This window comes from Opisthorchis viverrini (assembly GCF_000715545.1).
Source record: "Opisthorchis viverrini unplaced genomic scaffold opera_v5_317, whole genome shotgun sequence".
NCBI classification, from domain to species: Eukaryota; Metazoa; Platyhelminthes; class Trematoda; order Opisthorchiida; family Opisthorchiidae; genus Opisthorchis; species Opisthorchis viverrini.
In genome coordinates, this window is record NW_008751972.1 from 182,614 (window position 1) to 202,415 (window position 19,802).

At 46.6% G+C, this 19,802-nt stretch overlaps 1 protein-coding gene across 1 annotated transcript in view; it reads left to right on the plus strand.

Annotated features, from left to right (window-relative positions):
* Positions 1–19,590, plus strand: part of T265_09888 (hypothetical protein) — a gene marked incomplete at both ends in the record, with an annotated part of 25,411 nt that extends 5,821 nt beyond the window's left edge. Inside the window, 4 exons of the mRNA XM_009176100.1 lie at positions 1,073–1,172; positions 7,928–8,317; positions 15,504–15,602; positions 18,959–19,590. Coding sequence (XP_009174364.1) covers positions 1,073–1,172; positions 7,928–8,317; positions 15,504–15,602; positions 18,959–19,036 — 667 coding nt within the window. The remainder of the gene's footprint in view (positions 1–1,072; positions 1,173–7,927; positions 8,318–15,503; positions 15,603–18,958) is intronic.
* Positions 19,591–19,802: the final 212 nt, after the last annotated feature.

The following is a 19,802-nucleotide window of genomic DNA, read 5'->3' on the forward strand; positions in this document are numbered from 1 at the left end:
GTTGTAACTGAACTCGGACGTGCAGAAGCTGCAGCTGAGTGTGATGCAGGGCGAGCAAAACGGTCAGTCCTAGAGCTGGGACCTGCGGATAAAGTATTCAAATTTGGGCGGGGGAGGGTGGAAGACGGAAAACCTGAAAGTATAAGAACGGAGGCGTCGGCAGTACCATGTTTTCGCTTACCCGCCCTGCTGTATGCAGCAAGTAAGCGACCCGGCTGATGGCACCACCCGACGGCCGATGTGGCATGAGAATATTGTTAGTTGTGTAGGTCATGGTTATACAAGGGCTGGGATACTGCCAGGGCGCCCACACCTAGACAGGAGGACGATTAGGGTCCTCAACCAAAGCCTTTGGCTCAAAAACCTAACCGCAAGGCAGCGGTGTTTGGCGGGGAAATGCAAATGCATTACCTTTTCTACGGAACAAGTCGCCATACATGTTCCAACCACCAACCTGGAGGGCCAGGAGACTGTGTTCGTCAGACCTCTAACCATTGACCAACCTGGTATGAGAGACTCTGTGAGTGTCGCGTGGACACCCCCCAGTATGGCTCAATGGGTCGCCGAGGTACACAAACCGCCACACCACGATAAGGTCCAGTCTCTTTGTGACGGTACGCGAGGATGTCGGCGCCGGATGACGCGCATGTGTTGCTCGTTGCCTTAGCGGTAGGCGCTAACAAAACAACTACAGAAACTTGAAGAATCCCTTACCTAAAGACTTTAGAGGTCTCCAACTCTCCAATTTTTAGTACAAATGATCTTTTATCCTTCCTATCTTTTGTGTTTGTCTGCTAGGACCGTATCTTGTTAATTATAAGTCGTTCAGCTGTAGCACCCTTTCGGTGTCTAACTGCCACGCCACCTGAAGGTTGCACGAGGGCTAGGATACTGCCAGGTTGCCCAAGTCTAGAGACTGGGGAAGTCGAGAGGCAGAGGTCGGGTTCGAACCACGGACCTTCCGGTCAGTAAATTCGCTCTCTAACCACTAGTGCCGTCTTGCCCACTATGCCTTAACATCAGTTTCACCTGCCTGGCTCTCTTACCGTTGTTTTTTTATTCTGTTCACTAGTTCAAGCAAGCACAATTTCTACACCATTGTCGACCTTCCTCTTGGTGAACATCAGTACAAGTTTATTGTGGATGGACAGTGGAAGCTGGATCAGAACCAGGTTGGTGCCTTTTTACTCGATTTGTGTATCAGTAATCGACTGTCCATTAGTTAGTCTTCCTCAGCTAAGCAAAGTAGGTTCTATCCTACTAAACAGATAACAAATGCGGTACAATACTTATCACAAGCAGTCGTAACCCAGATCATCATGTAACATAAGATTACGTAGGACTATTTCGTGATCTCAATGGATTTTCATAATTGAACGTCCAGCGTCCTCGTTTCTCGAGGCTGCTTAGTTTTCTTACAGTATGAGCACCTTTACTTAGTACAGTACCGCCTCGAAAAGGCTTAGACAATTCGGTCTTAAAGGAAAGTTGGTCGTGCAGTGTGTAGAAAGACCAACAGCCCAACGCTCTCGACTGCTGCGCACAATCACAGCGGTCATATTAGATAGGGAGTTGTTAGAGAAATCATCGTTGGATGGAGGGATTAGCATACGGGAGGTGTCAATGCGTCTGAGAATTAGGTTTGGATAGCAGAAAATCTTTCCATCAGCATCAAGGGCAGTAAAATAGTGCCATCCTGAAAAAAAATCGTCTAGCTGTAGCACCCTTTCGGTGCCTAAAAGCCATTTCACCCGAAGGTTGCACGAGGGCTGGGATACTGCCAGGTTGCCCAAGCCTAGACAGGGTCACTGAACTATTCGTGATTGTGAGTAAATTTATGCACCTGTGCCCAAGACAGTCCAATGAACTTGTTTGCCTTGTTTGTTAAATAGGCAGTACAGATTGAGACGTTTCCATTCTAAACTATCATTCTTCTCATCATTCAGAAGTAGCCGAGAACAGTTGACCAGTAACTGCCTTGGTGTACTGATTGGCCTTAATTTTTTTGTGAGTTAGCTAACACAGAAACGAAGTTCAAATCTAAACCCATGGTGACTAGCAGCTGCCTTTTTCGTCCTTTTTATCCCATCATACTAAAATAAATCCAGCCATGTGGACCGTCCACAGCACTCTTTTTTGTCATCACAATGTTACTCCTATCCCGTATAGTATGGTCTACTGACTCCGTACTTCATCCGGGGTCGTTTCCTCATATTCGTGCGTTTCAAACATGGTCGACCTTAGAGTTCTTGTATGACACGCCTGACACTCAAATGGAAATCGGGGGACTTGTTTTCTACTGGAGCTGGCTGCCATCCAGGTTATTTACGAGCTTCCACAGCATCATCTTTACATTCCCACACAGGGTTCATGGTCAATTCTTCGGTTTCCTTGTTACTCCGGAAGGCTTGGTCGGAAGACTTCGCTTCGTTACGTCAGTAATGCACACCGACGCTTAACTGCCATACAACCATGGGGAAATAAGGTTTCAGTAAAGAGTGGAAAGAAAAGATAAGGGTAGGGACAGAGTTCAGTGAAGCCTATCGTCCTTCAGAAAAACGATCAAGATGCCTAAACATTTGGGCAACACTGAAATAAATACATTTGAGCATTTTGTTTTTTGGGGGGGAATTGATCCAGCCTCCTTTGCGAACCTCACGTGACGTAAGCCCAGCTCAGAACGACAGGCGACCTTCAGCTGAACAAGTTGTAGTGCCTCAGCTCAATTTTCGGTCTTGGCGTTCTCAGCAGCAGAACCACTAAATCAAATAAACCATGTACAGCATATTGTCTGGAAACTCACACGCTGGCCGTTTCAAATGCAATCTAGTTAGCTCACGGAGATTCGTTGGTCCTTTTTTGCGGATTAGCTGGAACAGCTTCCGTGTATTCCGCGCCGCATTGGCTTCTTCCACTTATTGAGCTTTCTGGTTCCATCGACGCTTCTGTGTCGGCACACAGACCATGTTTGAGCTATCGTTCAATCCATCTTCTAGCCGAATGGTACTTTGAGCCCGAGACAATAAAGCGCATCACATCATGGAGTGATAATTGCCGTTTTGAGATTCAATAGTTTCCGCGGAAACTAGACTTAGCCGTGGACAGCTCATCTCAGTTACAATCAGTGTTCTGCAAGGTGAACATGGGGCTGGTCAGTTTTCGAATAACAAATCAGGGCTACAGTCTCCCGGTGGATAAATGGACGCGACAAGCACAGAGTATTCATTGTTCAAACCAGCGCGAGTTTTGCCGGAGCACAGAGTCGGTTGAAATCACAGCTCGCGAACTCTGGGGTATACCGAAACCGGTGGAACCCTCTGCAGTAAGATCACTCGAAGTTCGGGGTCTGTTACCTCTAGATAGAGAGGGTCTTGGAATCTCAACAGCCGTGCATAAATCCTGAGTGGAGTATGCGCAAGAACAGCTTGTTCACCGATCTGCCTAGCAGTTCTGACGTTGGAGACTGTCGTGAAAAGAGGAGAACGATGCCCTAATAGCTGACATGGAGCGGAGCATACGAGAGATAGCGTGCTGTGTCGGTTTTACCCTGATCAACGTGCCTACAACTGGCATCCACGGGAGAGTAGTTTTTAAGAGGTATTGGAGGTAGGTTGAGAGATAATAGTTAAAAAGGATCGGAGGCGTTTGCAGTCTTATGTCCGCCTTGTTATATGCATCCAATAAGGCCACCTGGCTACATCACCACGTGACCCTCGATGTGACATAGTGGCACTCTTATCTGTAAAGTTCATTGTTGTGCGCAAACTGAGGTATTTCCAGGGTTTCCAACCCATGCATCAGGACAGGTAGAATCTCCATTTAAAGTCTTCAGTCCGAAAGCCTGATCGCAAGGCAGCAGTGGTTGGCGTCAGACTACTGTCTAGTTCAAATTTTAAAGAACAACTTGTTACTCGTTATGCACCACTCATAAGGTTGCTGGAAATTCGTCGACAGCCCACGACCGGTTTCGCCCTTCTTGGGCACAGTCCCCGAGTTACCGTCAACCTTATGTTCTACTGGAAACCAAATTGCACGAAATTAGCGAAATACACTTATTTGCAAACTAATTTGGTGTTTCGAGGGACTCACCTGGAAGCCAGCTGAATCTCTCGTATGTGATGTTTCCAGGCAACTAAATGTGCGAAACCGGTCGTGGGCTTTCGAAGGATTTTCAGCAACCTTATGAGTAGTGCATTACAAATATACATGTATCGCGATATCTCGAATATCGTAGTGAGTGAAACAGGAAGCGGCCTGGTGCAGCATATTCAGTTACCTGGAAACATCAAAACCGAGAGATCCAGCTGGAATCCAGGTGAGTCTCTCGAAAAACCAAATTGGTCTGCAAATGAGTGTCTTTCGCTAACAACTTGTTGCATTTGTTTGAGCCTCCAAGCTGAAAGGCCGAGAGACTGTTTGTTAGATTCTATTCAGGGACCAGACTGTGGATGTTAGTTTGACATCCTCCAGTACGGCTCAATCGGATTTGAGGTACACAAGCCGTCGTACCACAATAAGATCTAGTCTCTTCGTGACGGCTATCCAATGACGAGAATTCTCATGCTGTAGTTCACACTGCATAGGTTGCGCTGGCTTGTCACGTGTTGCGTATGCCAGTCGACCGACTTCCTCGAAGAGCTCTTTTCGCACAACCACGTGAAGGGTGGAAGAGAGCCAGAGGCGGTCAAACAGTGACTTGACAGCGAAGTATGAAAGCAATTACCAGCAAACTCAGCTGCGCTGGTCACTGCCGTCTTCCTGGATGGGGACCCCGAGACGGGCCACATCAATGGCTAGAGACATTGTCAGATATGGCCCAGTCGCACCCTCAATGGCGCTCGTACATCCAAGCTATTACCTTCAATGCATAGCTCCTTTTCCAACCCCCCTTACAACTGACAATGATGATGATTACCTAACGTAAGCCAACTGTTGTTCCACTAATTCCTCAAGCATAGCCCGTCAGTGATGGCTAGTCACAAACGGGAACCGTTCGGTTTTGGTCTTGCGGATTACACCATCGCGCTTGTTGAGTAGAGCTCATGGAGACTCACTGTAAAGATCATTGAAACAGCCTCAGTGGTGCTTCGCACTCTACATACGCCCAACACGACGTCTTAGAAGTTTTGTGTGCGAGATTTTGTGTGCCGAGATTGATTATAAATTCAATAGACATTCGCTTGAATGGTAGGCAAGTAATCAGTAAAAACCCTGTTAACGCTCCGCACACGTCATTTGAATACCAAGTGAACATTCCAACTTTGGTGAACTCTCTGTATCCACACAAACCTTCGTATCCGGATAACTATTCGGCAGGTAGAAAAAAATTGTCTCATCAAGTGACTAAGGTCGTACGCAAAAATCCACACGTTTGACTCGTGGATGATCCGAAAAAGTAATAATCGACCGATCCTGGACCATATCATAACGTTACCAATCGATGCAACACAACGTGAGCTACTGTTTGTGTTGAATTCCGTTTTTAACGTATCAAGTCAGTGTGAAACACTTCAACTGTTGTCGATGAGCACCAGAAATGATCGAATAACGAAGTAACCAAATATGGATGCATAGGTGAGTGTTTTAGACTAAGAAGTGATCAATAACATCAACGAACCTTGGATCTTCGAACACCTAACTGTTTGGCTACCAGCGACTGATTGGCACTATGGTTAGCCCTCAGCCAAACAGAGTGATACGGCTGCACAGTGCTTCTCGGCCTTGCGCCTTAAGTTGGTGCTTCAGTGATACGACGAAATCTCCCCACCGCTGTGGTTTCTCTGACATATACTAACATATACTCTCAGGTGAGATGCAGTACGAACGTAGTAGTCGAGCTGACGTATTGGATAGCGCGCTCGTCTCCCATCTGAGGGGTTCAGAGTTCGACCCCAGGGTGACCTGTTCTTCCGTCAAAACTTTTAGATAGATAGAGTTGACATGAAATTGCGAGCGAACACTGACAGGCGAGCACATCTCGATATTAGTGACTGAGCGAACCATGAGTGAGAGCAAGACCCCAGTAAACCGGCGGCAGGGAAGCAAAACAGTATTTCAGTAAACAGGCGTAGGTCGTGCTACTCATGAGTAGTCAAACGGGAAAAATAATCATTGCTTCCCCATTATCCACAGGAAGAACCAACAAAATCGTAAACGAGAAGTTCGGCTGGGATTCGCATGTGTATCCCGTAAAAACTGAATTAGTTTTAAAATTCGCACAATCCACGAACATCCAGTCTTCCTCAGAGAATTCCTATACAATCTGTCCCATGGATGCTCTCCCAAAGGGGAACCACTGTACCTGTGTGTATCGGCATCCAGTATTCCTACTTTGTTTAGTCCTTTCAAGGCTTGGAAAGCGGAACAAGCGATCAAATGAAATTAGGAATAGGCTATTCTGCCCTTATGCGATTCACATCACTTCCTTGTGATTTCAGAGACTTGCTGAGGTAACAGATGAGTTGAGAAGTCTGACAATTACTCTCATTTGCATACGAATTTGGTTTTGGCAGGAGTCCCAGCTGAATCTCTCGTTTATGATATTCAATATCAACTCAATCTACTGCCTCAAGCCGCCTCACGTTTTAGTTTGTGCGACGTTCGAGATATCGCAGTACGTTGTTGCCAGACTGAAAACTCTTCGACAGTCCAGGACCTCTTTCGCCCTTTTCGGGACGCCAACGAAAGCAATAAGCAGATATTTGGGTCTCAGTGGTAATATTGGAACCACGTGAACAGTATTCTCCGTCAGGTATGGTGGACGGACTGTTACCAATGCACCACGAATTTGGACAGCTTATTTAGACTTCACAGTGACCTGAGAGAGAGTACACCAATAAATGTTGTGTAGAATAACGATACAGAACTTTGGGGGAGATCTTTCCAACGTGTCCAATCCTCAGAGGAGTTCATACCATCATGGTATATGTGTACTTAACTATAGGTAGTGCACACTTGTTGATATAACTGGGCTGACAATAGGTGATCTATTTTCGAGTTGTTTACCCTACATCATCATCAACAGCATGACATCAGTGTTCATTACCGATACTTCGCTGCCGTACAACCTGGTCCTCCAGGTTGGGGGCTGGAACATGTGTGGTGACTTATTCCGTAGAATTGGTAATGTATTTGCATTTCCCACCAAACACTGCTGACTTGCGGTTATGTTTTTGAATCAAAGGCTTTGGTTGTGAACCCTAATCGTCCTCCTGTCTATGTTTGGGCGCCATGACAGTATCGCAGCCCATGTACAACGTACGCGTAACTACCCAGTATGACACAGTACTCATTAGTTTGCTGCAAACTCTTCGACAGCCCACGGCCGGTTTTGCTGCTCTTGGGGTTCATCAGTCCCAAAGTTCCTTTCTCCTTGAACCCAAACTGGAAAGGTTTCCGTGAATACTCATCTGCACACGAATTTGGCGTTGACAGGAGACTCAGCCGAACCCATCTTAATCTCCCGTTTATGGTGGTTCACTTCAACTGAAGTGAATGTAATGCTGTCATGTCTCCATCGACATGTGGTTCTTGTGTCCTATGAAAGATGACTGGTAAGCAGCCATCCCTTTCGAATATTCTGTCAAAGCACACTATTCGTCAAGTTTTAAGGAGTCTCTTTAGACTGTGAAGTACCCTACCACAGTTGGCAAGAGTTCTGAACTTCATTCTGCCAATCCGAACTTATTGCTTTCGATGTGTGTAAAGCAGTTATGTCACGGGGACTGGTGTTGTTTGATACCTTTCTGGAGGAGTTTACGTATCGTCTCTTGTCTGTAGTAGGGAACCGTGGTTCTTTTCACTATTATTGATCAGTTGTGTGTTTGTACTCGAGATAAACTCTTTCATCGCATACGGTCTATCCCCGCGATTCCTCCCTTATCTTTTGTAATTCAATGTTGGACGTCCCTTCTTCTCGCCATTCCAGCCAGTGATGGCAAGCGCTACTGGAATCCAAAATAACGTCATCCAGGTGCGCGAGTCTGACTTTGACGTACTCACTGCATTATCCTACGACATGGCCAGCTCTCGTGGAGGGACTGGTGGTGATGAATCTACAAATACCATGGGCTCAACGGCCACATCAGGCACTCCTCAGCGGGGCGAGACTGGGACCCACCATGAAGTTGGTCCTGTCGATTCCGATAGCTTCTTGATGGGTGGTAGCTCTCCGCCGGGTGACTATGGTCGCTTTATTCCGCCAAACCTCTCGGCAGCGGTGCAAGCTAGCACTGGTCCAACGCACCATAGCCCCCACTCCTCAAGTGACCCAAAGAAAATGCCCACTCCTCCACTGTTGCCTCCTCAACTGTTGCAGGTACGCTCAATCTTTCAACCCATTTCGTAGTGGGACTTTCTTTCATCTCCCCATTTTGTAGTTGCTATTCAGCGTTCTGAATGACAGCTCGCGAATAATAGGTGTTTTACTCGGATCCATCTCTTTCAGAGTATTCCACACTCACTGCTTTCCACGCCCACACTGCCAGGTCCGTGGTTAGGCTTACGTGCTCAACCGCGACACCTGTTCTGATCTTCCAGTGTTTGTGTGAATTAGATCGCTCAACAACTTGATCTTTCCATTTTATCCTAGAACCATTTTTCCCTAATCGTTCAATGTAGATTATTGTCGGTACTGAGTGGGTGAGGTTACTCCTTCCATAGATTCTGCTGTGTAGCTTGCACTGCCGTTCTGTGGAGAGGAGGAAAGCTCTTTGCCGCAGTTCTTTATTAGAAAACATCAACTAAACAGTTACAGACTATTGGACAGGAAAGAAAACAAATATCCGTCTTCTTCTTGGACGCGTCTTCCTGAACTTCCCCGGACATTCATTTACTGTCACGTAGTTGTAGACGAATGCTTCAAAATAGTCCACAAATTCCGTAATAAATTCTACCTTCCATTAGATCAAGGGGGAGTTACGAGAAGACCACATACTACTCGCATGCCTTGTTAGTAGTATCGACCGTTACACACCTCCTTTAAAGGTCGCTTGCAAGTCCATTTACCTCCGTCAGGTCAACCCCAGCGGGTGGTCTATTCAGCAGCTGAGGCGAAAGGTACCAAGTGGTTAGAGCGCGAATTTACTGACCGGAGGGTTCGTGGTTCGAAACCGACCTCTGCCTCTCGACTTCCCCTGTCTAAGTTTGGGCAACTTGACAGCATCCCAGCCCTCGTGCTTCCTTCGTGTGGCAGGTAACTAGGCACCGAAAGGATGTTACCGCTGAACGATATTCGACAGTTCTTCAGGTGTATCATGTCACTTCCGAAGCTGAGGAGAATGGTGCTGAGGTCGAAACTGGATTAAATGATTCGTGCCACTTGGCATGGTATGCAGAGTCCGACCTGAAGCCTAGTCAATGTGAAATTTATCGACTAATTCATGACAGTTATTGGAAAATCTCCTAATACCTGCATTCATTACTGATCACATCGTCCTCTGAATTTCCTGGTGTATGCCAGACTGTACAGAACATCGAGTTGGGGAAGCAACCAAGTCATCATTGACACGTAGCATTCCATCAGAATGAATTTAGATACCACCTCGTCTCTCATCAACTTCGGTAAAACTTCCTTTGGTAACAGATGACCATGCATTCAACACGATGTGACCTTTGGGTCTCACGTCAAAGATGTCTTTGTTTTAAACACCAGTTGAGCACCCTATTGACGAAATCTGCTTGAAAAAGTTCCTTCTCTCGCCTTTACACGATTCTTTAAATTCACTCAGAAGTGATCGTCTTAGAAACTGGTTTCTGGGAGTTATACATGTAGTACTGGTCAGTAATAATTTTGAATTTATTGATGTGAAGGTATTCGACTGTCCAGAATAGCTCCAAGGTTTCTTCCTGAGCTTGTGAATACCTGCGTTCTTCTTAACTGAGAACCGTGATACGCATACGACTGAACTTGATCCATTCTTCCGAGAAGTTTGGTAACAATCAATAGATTTATTGCTGGGCAACGTTTCGCTTTTGACACAAAAGCTTCGTCAGGCCAAGTGACTAGGTTCCGAGGTTGGTCGAGATTTAAGGCGGCAGGAGAACCAATCAGCTAAGTCAAGCTAAATCTCTGTAGGGTGTCGGCCGAGGGATTTTTGCTTGTTAGGGTCGGTGACCAAGTGTTAGGTCGAGGGGGGCAACCTACATGAATTTGGGTCCAGTCTAGTTCTTCTGGTTCAGTTCACATGATGATCCCTCTTGAACGTCGTTTGCACTTTCCGTCCGTCTGTGTGGATGAGCTAGTGCCACGATAACTGTGCAAGGGGGATGCCGTGACCTTTGGTCGGGTTGGGATTTACACCTCCCTGTTTTTTTAATGATTTTACATGAACTGACAACCACACACACAGTCACGTGTCAATTCGGCTTATCTAAGACCGCTTTCCATGCGCTCGCCAGTTCCAAACCCTCGATTCTGTTCACGCTGTGATGCTTTGTGATTTCCACCGCCTCGGCTATCAGCCGCTGTGATGTGAATCGCAGTCCCTGTCTTCAAATCCGTGTCTAAGACATGTACCGCCATCGCTGAGTCTTTGACCGGCGTTTGGTACTCCTCTGCATTCTTTGGTGCTCTGTTCATCCTCCTCTTATGCTCACTAATTATGGTCTGTAATACCCTGGCAGTTTGTCCTATGTAAATTTTAGTGCAGTCGTTGAAGTTGATTTTATACACACAGTCCCTAGTCCTTTCAACCGCATCAAAACTGAGCGTAGCGTTGTTTCCTTCTGGAGAACTACTCGAATGTTGGCTAAGTTCAACCGTCTTCAAATAACCTCCAATGTTTCTGCTTTATATGGAATGACTGTTGTGCCAATCCATTCCTTACTGGGTCTAGATACCGGAACCAATATCGTTCTTAGTTGACGCCTAATCAAACTCACCGGGTATCTTATTTCTTGAAGTCTCTTGGTAATCTCGATTTGAGCTGCCTTGCAGTCGATCTCTTCTGTACACTAGTGATCTGTCATTCAAGGCTTGCCAGATAAAGGAATTGGGGGCGACATGGCCCAAGTGGTTACTGACTGGAAGGTCCATGGTTCGAACCCGTCCTCTGCCTCTCGACTACCCCTGTCTAGGCTTGGGCAACCTGGCAATATCCCAGCCCTCGTGCTTCCTTCGTGTGGCATGGCAGCTAGGCACCGGGAGGGTGCTACAGCTGAACAATTATTATTGTATTATTATAGCTAAAGGAATTTCAGCCTGAAGATGCATAGTCAGGTCCCGGCGACAGTTTGCCTAGGCACGTTCAAGCAGTAGTTACCCCTGACTTTCAAAGTTCATCAACTTGCATTCTCCGTGGCCGAATACTCTTCGTCAAGACACAGACATCTTACAAGTCAAGTGTCGAAGTTTTTCACATGTCAGTCTATCCCTTATTCGCCACGTCCGTTGGCTCATTCTGTTGTACAATGATTTAGTGTGGTTTCCAGGGGTGCTTAGAGCTTAGAACTTCCGTTTCGCTGTTGCGCATGGGGACGCAACTCTACGTCCTCCAAATAATGGTTCCTTTCGTGATAGTTGATTGACTCACGTGCTGATTGAGTACCTACTGTTGAATTAGCCTCCCCCTTTAATCGCAATCAAATTTGACAGCTGAGTTGATATTATCATGTCAGGAGACTTGTGGTACGATAAGGTTACTTATCACCAGTGCCTTGGCTCCATTCATGTGCACCCGACTCAGGAATGGTAACCATTTGTGATCCGCTTGGATCGTGACAACGGCGCTGTGGTATAAACAAATGAGAGAGAGAGAGAGAGATAGTATAGCATAGCTTTAAGAACGCTTTGAAGTTCGGGACTGATCTGAATGTGCATTTTTTCCAATCCGCAGCGTGGGAGGACTTTTTGGTTGCATGTGTGTTTAATCTTTACGTGCCTCAGCTGTCAGATCTTTGAGTTGGGTATATGTGATGTTCATTCAGTCATCAAGAAATCACAGCATAATGGGCACATCGAGAAGATACTGACCAGGAGGGGGCGAGGTGGCCCAAGTGGTTAGAGCGCAAATTTGCTGAGCGGAAGGCCCGTGGTTCGAACCGGACTTTTGCCTCTCGACTTCTCCTGTCTAGACTTGGGCAACCTGGTAGTATCCCAGGCCCCGTGCTTCCTTCGGGTGGCATGGCAGCTAGTTGCCGAATGGGTGTCAGAGCTGGAAAGTCCGCGGTTTGAACCCAACCTTAACGTCAACTGCTCGTGCATAGTCTTGGGCACCCCGGTGGTATCTCAGCCGTCTGGATTCATTCAGATGGCATAGCAGCTTGGCACCAAAAGGGTTTTGTACCTGAACGGTCATTATCGTTCCATTGCAAACAACACTTGTGTTTTGTACTGTGAACTAGGTTATCACTCTGTGACAATTCTGGAGGTCTCCTGTGGTTAACAAACAGTTTTTAACCAGTGCTTGTGGTAGAACACTTCCTTCCTACGTTGAAGGAAATTTTCAAACAATAAAGGTTGCCTCTTCTTCGTCTCCTGGATCCACTCAACGAACTATGGACCCTCATTTCTTAAGGTACAGCTGCAACGCAGCCATTTAAAGTAACCTGTACTAAGAACACTTCAGTCGAGAAGGTGCACAATGCTCGAGGTAACTTGTGTCGTAGTTCTCAAGTATCCTTGCACTATTAATCTGTCGCCAAGGTCGGATTTCATCGTGATATATGATGCTTTTATTGATTTTATTTCATTAGCGCTCTCACTGTCCCTCATTGCAGGGAATAGCAGCTTGGTCTTCAACAAGACGCAGGGCTAAAAAGCAGAAGCTCATATGGGAGATGGGTGTAACTATGCGAAAGTGTGCGTACAAGCATGCCGTCATCATCACTAGCTTCTCTATTGACAACAACATCAGTCGCAAAACACACTGGTGCTCAACTGCCATCTAGCCATGTCAGTTTAAGTAAGACTCTCAACCAGTAATTTAATAATAGTAACAATATAATATGATGATAATCATATGGGGAAAGTAGGGAGAGCCCACTGCTAGTCTATCACAAACATCTGAGGTGTCTACACCCCGTACATTCACCCACACTCCCTGGATAGGGACAGACGGTAGCGGGACCATTGGCAGCAACGTCTCCAGCCAACCAGGCACGATAGCATGAACCCCATCCTGGGAGAGGGATGCCGTAGTTTCCCAATCGCTTTGTCGCTTTGTATTTGGCCTATCTCTGTGTGAAGAATGCCAAAGAACGACTTACGTCAATGGAGGTAGACAAGAGGAAGTTTCTCTGGTCAACCCTAGTGAAGGGAGGCTTGACTACCAATATGGACCTCACTACCCAAGTTTCTTTATTGCTCCTGAACTGGTTGTTTGTGAACTAGAAAATTTATCTTTCATCCTCGGATACGATGGGGGGGGGGGGATGGCAATTTACTGACAGAAGGTGCGTGGGTCCAAACTGACCTCTGCCACTCGACTTCCCCCGGCCTAGGCTTGTGCAACCTGACAGTATCCCAGCCCTCGTGCCTCCTTCGTGCGGCATGGTAGGTAGGCACCGGAAAGGTGTTACAGCTGAATGGTTTTTTTCCTCGGATACGCTGGAATCTCGAGATGGCGGTACTTAAAAGATACTGACAGCCACACCAGATGAGAGTTGTTCGGAACCTCTCCGATAATTGTGAACTCTAACTATCTCTACCCGTCCTTCACCTCTCCCGTTCCTGGCTTTGTAGATGACACCAGTCTATACTCTACTCCATTCCAACTGTGTGACCGTCGGGCACATGCTAGTGTGGAGCGCCAGTATTTCTGACCTTCTCGACTAGTCCTCTTATCCAACTTATCTACTCCCCATTCCTCGTCGTCCATTTTTCTTGCCCTGTCTTTTACTGACACCTTATTCAAAGTGATGCGATGTGGGTATCCGTAATGGTTGGTGTCTTGTTCCGGGCGCGCATGTACTTCACCCGTAGTCCAATTCTCCTCTGTGGATCCCAAACTCACTCTGGAATAATGCTGCCATGTTTGGAATTGGACCCCTTTGTCTTGCTAATCTTCCTTTGACTACCTTCATTGTAAAGTCATATGTCTCATCGTTGCTCCTTTACTGACTGACATCCTACAAACACTTTCCGATTGTCAGGAATTAACGCCGCTTGCTCTACTTCACCGTTACTGCCTCATCAGAATTTGCTTATTCGGTATCTTTCAGTCGTCTTTGCTCGATCTATCCCCATCTGTTTTTCCAAAAACATTGCGTCTTTTTGGCTCCGTCTTGTAAGCTCCAAGCATCTGAAAGCCGAGTAAAAACATAAAGTAGTAGTCATTCAGCTGTAATATTTTTTCTCGATGCCTAGTCGCAATGAGATCCAAAGGGGGAACGAGGGTTGATAAGCCTCCAGGTTGCTGAAGCCTACACAGGAACAGTCAAGACACTGGGGTTGGATTCGAACCACTAACGTTCTGGTCATCAAGTTCGCGCTCTAACTACTGAGCTGTCTCAACCTCAGAGAGCCGAATCGACATTCACCTCAGTCAGTCGTGAGGTTTGTATTATAACATGCCTTCTATCTACCATCTTCTGTCGACGTCTCCCTTCCTTTGTGATCCAATAAGAAACAACGTACATGAATCCAACTCATCGTACCGGTGAAAGGAAAAAGGCCTTCGCTGCGGAGTTTTTGATGCCAACTGAACAGTTACAGACTATTGGACAGGGAAGCAAAACTCTCATATGCATCTTGGTTACAAAGACTGAATATCCATCTTCTCCTTGCACGCGTCTTCCTGAACTTTCCTGGATATTCACTGACTGTTGCTCAAATCCAAGCAAATGCTACAAATCGACTCCACAAATTCCGTAGTAGATCTCGCTTTTCAAGAGACGCGAAGCGGATTTAAGAGAAAAAATGCTACTCGCATGCCTCCCTCGCAAGTAGTATCGCCGTTACACCGGTAGAACCAAGAGCCCGCATCCTTCACATTCTTGCTGGGGGTTTGATCTCGCCTTCAAGAGACGCGAAGCGGATTTAAGAGAAAAAATGCTACTCGCATGCCTCCCTCGCAAGTAGTATCGCCGTTACACCGGTAGAACCAAGAGCCCGCATCCTTCACATTCTTGCTGGGGGTTTCCCTAACCTGGTCAGCCTCGATCTGTCTCTGAATTGTTAACAGGTAGTTTTCATCAGAAATAGCCTCTCCTGGTCTGTGTTACTTTGATTCTCGTCCGCTCCTTTGAATGATGAAATGAACACAGTTAATTCCTCTGTTTCTATAAAATAACATGCTTTTGATAAACTCTATCCGCTCTGTATTCTAGATCGGTTATAGTGTGTGCACGTCGCTGCTACGAGAACGAGGGTGAACTACCTTTTCGTGAATAAACGACTTTTCAGTAGTTTATGTATCTCAGTGCGTCCACTAAAGTTTTTTCTTAACTTTGATGGTCTGTGCACTTTCAGCTTGTGTGTTTGCTTGCACCAGACTACGATATCCCCTCACTTGATCGACACCGATGACTTCTGGACTCCGAGTGACTTTTTTCCCTAATTTCAGGTTATCCTAAATCGTGACACAAACGTACAATGTGACCCCAACTTGCTCCCCCAACCAGATCACGTGATGGTGAACCACATGTACGCCCTTTCGATCAAAGTGAGTGTACACTGGGTTTAATTTTTTTGTTTTCTCTATCCTTTGTCTGTCCTCTGGCCAGTTTCCATGCATGTGGGTAGATACTGAAGGAACTACTTCGTTGCATTTCGGTCGGTAAAGTTCATTGGGATGAGGTATACGTTGGTGAGATTTTTTATAGGCAGTCTTATATAGGACCAGTCTTTCAAGGACGTTGAATGATCCAGTTTCCGTTTCTTCTTCGTGCTTCTGATGTGATTTTACGTCCCGGGATGTCTTGCAGTTCATTGCCGAACGCAACACGGTGCAGGGTACTTCTGGGACCGGTCTTAGCAATAAGCATCGATATCTTTTGCGTTCGTTACGTCCATTGGGTTATAAACAACACGATGCTGCCCTTAAAAAAAGTGTCTTCACAGGGAGGCGAAATCATTCTGTCTTAACATTACATGACTCAGTTAGAACGGCATTCAAGGTATCAAAGTGATGTTCTTGATATGACACTACTTACCTATACTCGTGAAAGCTGTACAACGAAGTTTGATAGCCATAGAGAGGTTTGCGCCCTTAGAAAGCGCAATTTCGCGCGTGAATCGGTCTGCTACTGATCACTAACCCGAACGAGATCCTCGGGCGAACCAAAAAAGGCAGCCTAATCATTACGACAATGTGGTGCCTAGTATCATTCCTAATCCCCCTCACGCTTCAGTGTAATACCGCACTCCCCCTTCACAATACCATATTAGTTCACTGTTGATGTCAAAAAAAGGAACTTATCGTCTGTGAGTCCCTTGGTGAATGTCCGGACGGCGGGAACGTGTTTTCTTCGCAGTACGACTGCTACACGTGCTCCGTAACTGTCCGTGGACTGTGGAGAGTGGTTGACTTCCTGCTCCCTGCGCGCGCGCGAGTCTGTGTGCTGACTGTGTTCAGTTTCCCTGTATGTAGGTCCGTTTGCGTGTACATGGGGGCGTCAGCTCATGAGTAGTTGCTACGCTGACTAGAGGCTACCGACAATCGATGTCCGATGCGTCATCTTAATGTGACGTGATTTGTGAGTACGGAAAAAAGACAAGCCTCGTGATCCAGTGAGCGACTGTGAGCTGAAAAGTCGAGTGTGTGGGTGACCGGGTGGCTACAACCACACCATATTGATTGCGAGCTATCGAGGACAGGCCGGTTTGGGCGGCTGCCACAACGCGGTAGTCTCTGTGCCGTAGTTTCCCCTTCTTCAACTGCCCCTATAATGGTTGTTTTGGGATTTGGTCTCTGCGCTTCGCATTACTTTATCAACGTGGCTCGCTCTCACTCTTCTGAAGAACCTCACTATTTGGAATCCGCCGCCCTCACAAATGTATGGCCATAGTTTCTCGCAGATGCTACAGTTGGAATTGGTCGAGGATTGTTGTACCGTCCATACCTCGCTGTCGTATAGACGATACGATAGCACGCCGTGCAGTGCTTTCTATTTTATATGGACCTTTTTCCAATGCAACACCAACCTTCGATATTCACAATTTCAGCCCCCCAGTGGCTTGATGGTGGGACTGCTGCTGACGCTATCCCACTACCACTCATCTCTCGAGGCTTTCGTTGGCGGAAATTTCGCATTCGCGCAAACCTAATGCGAATGTTGTCAGACGCCGTTGTGTGAGAACAAGACACAATTATCATCATTTAGAGACAACATACGGGCCTTCGAAAAGTGTAGCTAGGAGGCGTTGTGAACAGGATAGGTGCTCATCTAGACTAGACTGATTAGTTACCTTGCCTGAATTTTGAAATGCCGATTGAAGTTGACGTCATAACGCAGTCTTCATCCACCCTTCTCGTTATGTTGGAGTTTTCTGACGCAGTCCCGGAAGCCCACGTGCCAAGGTGAAGAGGTTTGGCAACATTGATAGCTTCTTCATATCAGCCCGTCATCCGGAGAACGATCCACAGTCGACGGAATACACCCGTTTTGGAGTAACGTGAGACCGAACAAAGTAATTGCCATGATATTTGTCCGGAGGCCAGCTGTCCCTAATAACGGAACATCACATCATTCGGACGGATGTGCCACGTGCAGGACACGTACCAGACGAAGGCGTACCCTGATTGGCCAGAATACCAGCCAATCCGGATCGAGCATCTTTGACTCGTCTCTTCTCGCCCCCTCACGGAGATTCTGGCACGACCTTGTGGACAGTACCCAGTACACGTGTAGTTTTCACCAATCTTGTGAGTAGCGTGCAAGGTCGAGAACGTCCACAGTGTTTCTCTAATAATCGATTCAAGCCAACCAGCAGGACATACAACAGCTGACAGCTCGCTTCGAATGGCACTACTTCGAACGTGGAACTAGGTGTACCCAAAGAAATGCAGATGCTGTTGGGAGGCCCTGAAATCAGCGAATACCCGGCTGCCAAAACTATATGAACGCAAGCAGATAAGGAAGAGGCATCCGCGCAACAATGAACTGACAATGTCTCCGTGATTGGTGGCGAGGCATGTGCAAGCAAACTGCCAAGCTAGGTGAACAGGTGGACGGCTACCTGATCTATCTTTTGGAATTCTGCTTTCGCTTGTAGCATTTCACAAGAGATTCTTCGATTTATTCATCCGCCAGCGACACTTCCAGTGCGGAAATCGGTTGTCCAGACTTGTTAGCATTCGATTAGCAACGGATGATTCGTGTAACCAGCAAATTACAACGAAATCCTCTCTTCGCTCTGACGGGAGCATTTTTTTCGGTGGACTCATGAAGCTGTTCGATACCACGAAATTTGGAGGTGATCAGCCACCTACTGCGTGGACAGTACTTGAACATCTGATTATCTTACCAGAAAGCATCCTGTAACTCTGTTCTTCATGCCTGAACAACCTCTGTCTGTCAAACGGGATGGAACCGCCATCTAATACGTCGATTGAAGGGCACAGTCAGTTAGGTATCTGATCCGTGACTTCCTGACGGCCCATGTGACTGTACTGGTAACATCAAGATAGAGGCTAGAGTCACATTAACATAGCAACAGAGAAGAAACCGGTTCCATTTCCAACCGCGGAACCTAGGAACCGTTTTCATTCGGCATCGTAGATTTCGCGTGTGAAATGGTTGATGTCAATACGAGCAGGTGGATGATGAGTGGTAATCGGGCAGTTTTCCATCTTGCACATAGGAGCAAAACTAGTCTGAAAATTAGATAGCAAGTGCTCACTCACGTGAAACACGTGATATGTCACACTTGTTAAAAATCTTCCTACCTTCCATCCAACCCAATGGAATTCGTCTGAGTAGCGTTTTTATCATATCGAGATTTGTCCGTATGAAAAACTAACCTTTTCTGATGATGTGCTCTTTTCTCCACGTTTTTTACCCAACACTTCCCTCGCAGGATGGCGTCATTGTACTGTCGGCCATCACACGCTACCGCCAAAAGTTCGTCTCTACCGTACTGTACAAACCAATCTGATCAATACTCACTCACTTCGGATTTTGCACAGCCTTCCTCGCTCCTATTCATCGCGCCACACACAAGTTTATCACCATCCGCTGTTCCACGCAACACTCACTCATCTCTTGTCCCCCCCCCGCCTCCATGTTAACTTGTTTCAACTGGCTTAACTACTATTTTTAAGGTGCCATTGCACTGTCGTGCTCTTTTCTCGCTATGTCAGGGCCACTTGATTGTCACCTGCCTTCTCTCTATCCTTCTGCCCAACCTGTATCCAGAGTTGTGTCCAATATGTGGCTGGATCGCTTCATCGTTCACATACGCTGTCACCACCTCATTCTGCTGCTGGTGGTGGGGGTTCTAGCGAGTCGATACTAGACCTAGTTTATTCCTTTCTTATTTTTTTTAAACAGTATTAGTGATTTGTCCCCGCAATAGCCGCGTTACTTGTTGTTATATTTCTCTATTATTTGTTGCCTTCCTCCTCATCACCTCTTGATTGGATTAGGTGCTCTGGTGGACGCCAAAACCCGCACTCACGTTCAAATAAATTGTTCAAAATTTTGTGGGCATCGCCACACGGATGTCACGTAGTTTCCATAGCAAGAGGATCGTTTTTGAGCGGTTGACGAGAAAGTTCGGTACTTTCACCGCTTCACCACCTATCTCAAACGAAGCAGGTAACGATGGGGGGGGTTCGTTTTATTCCTTACGCGCATACTGTAGCGGCCGTAGGGCTTTCCTCAGAGCCAGGTACTGAGATCGAACAATATCCTAGAGGATG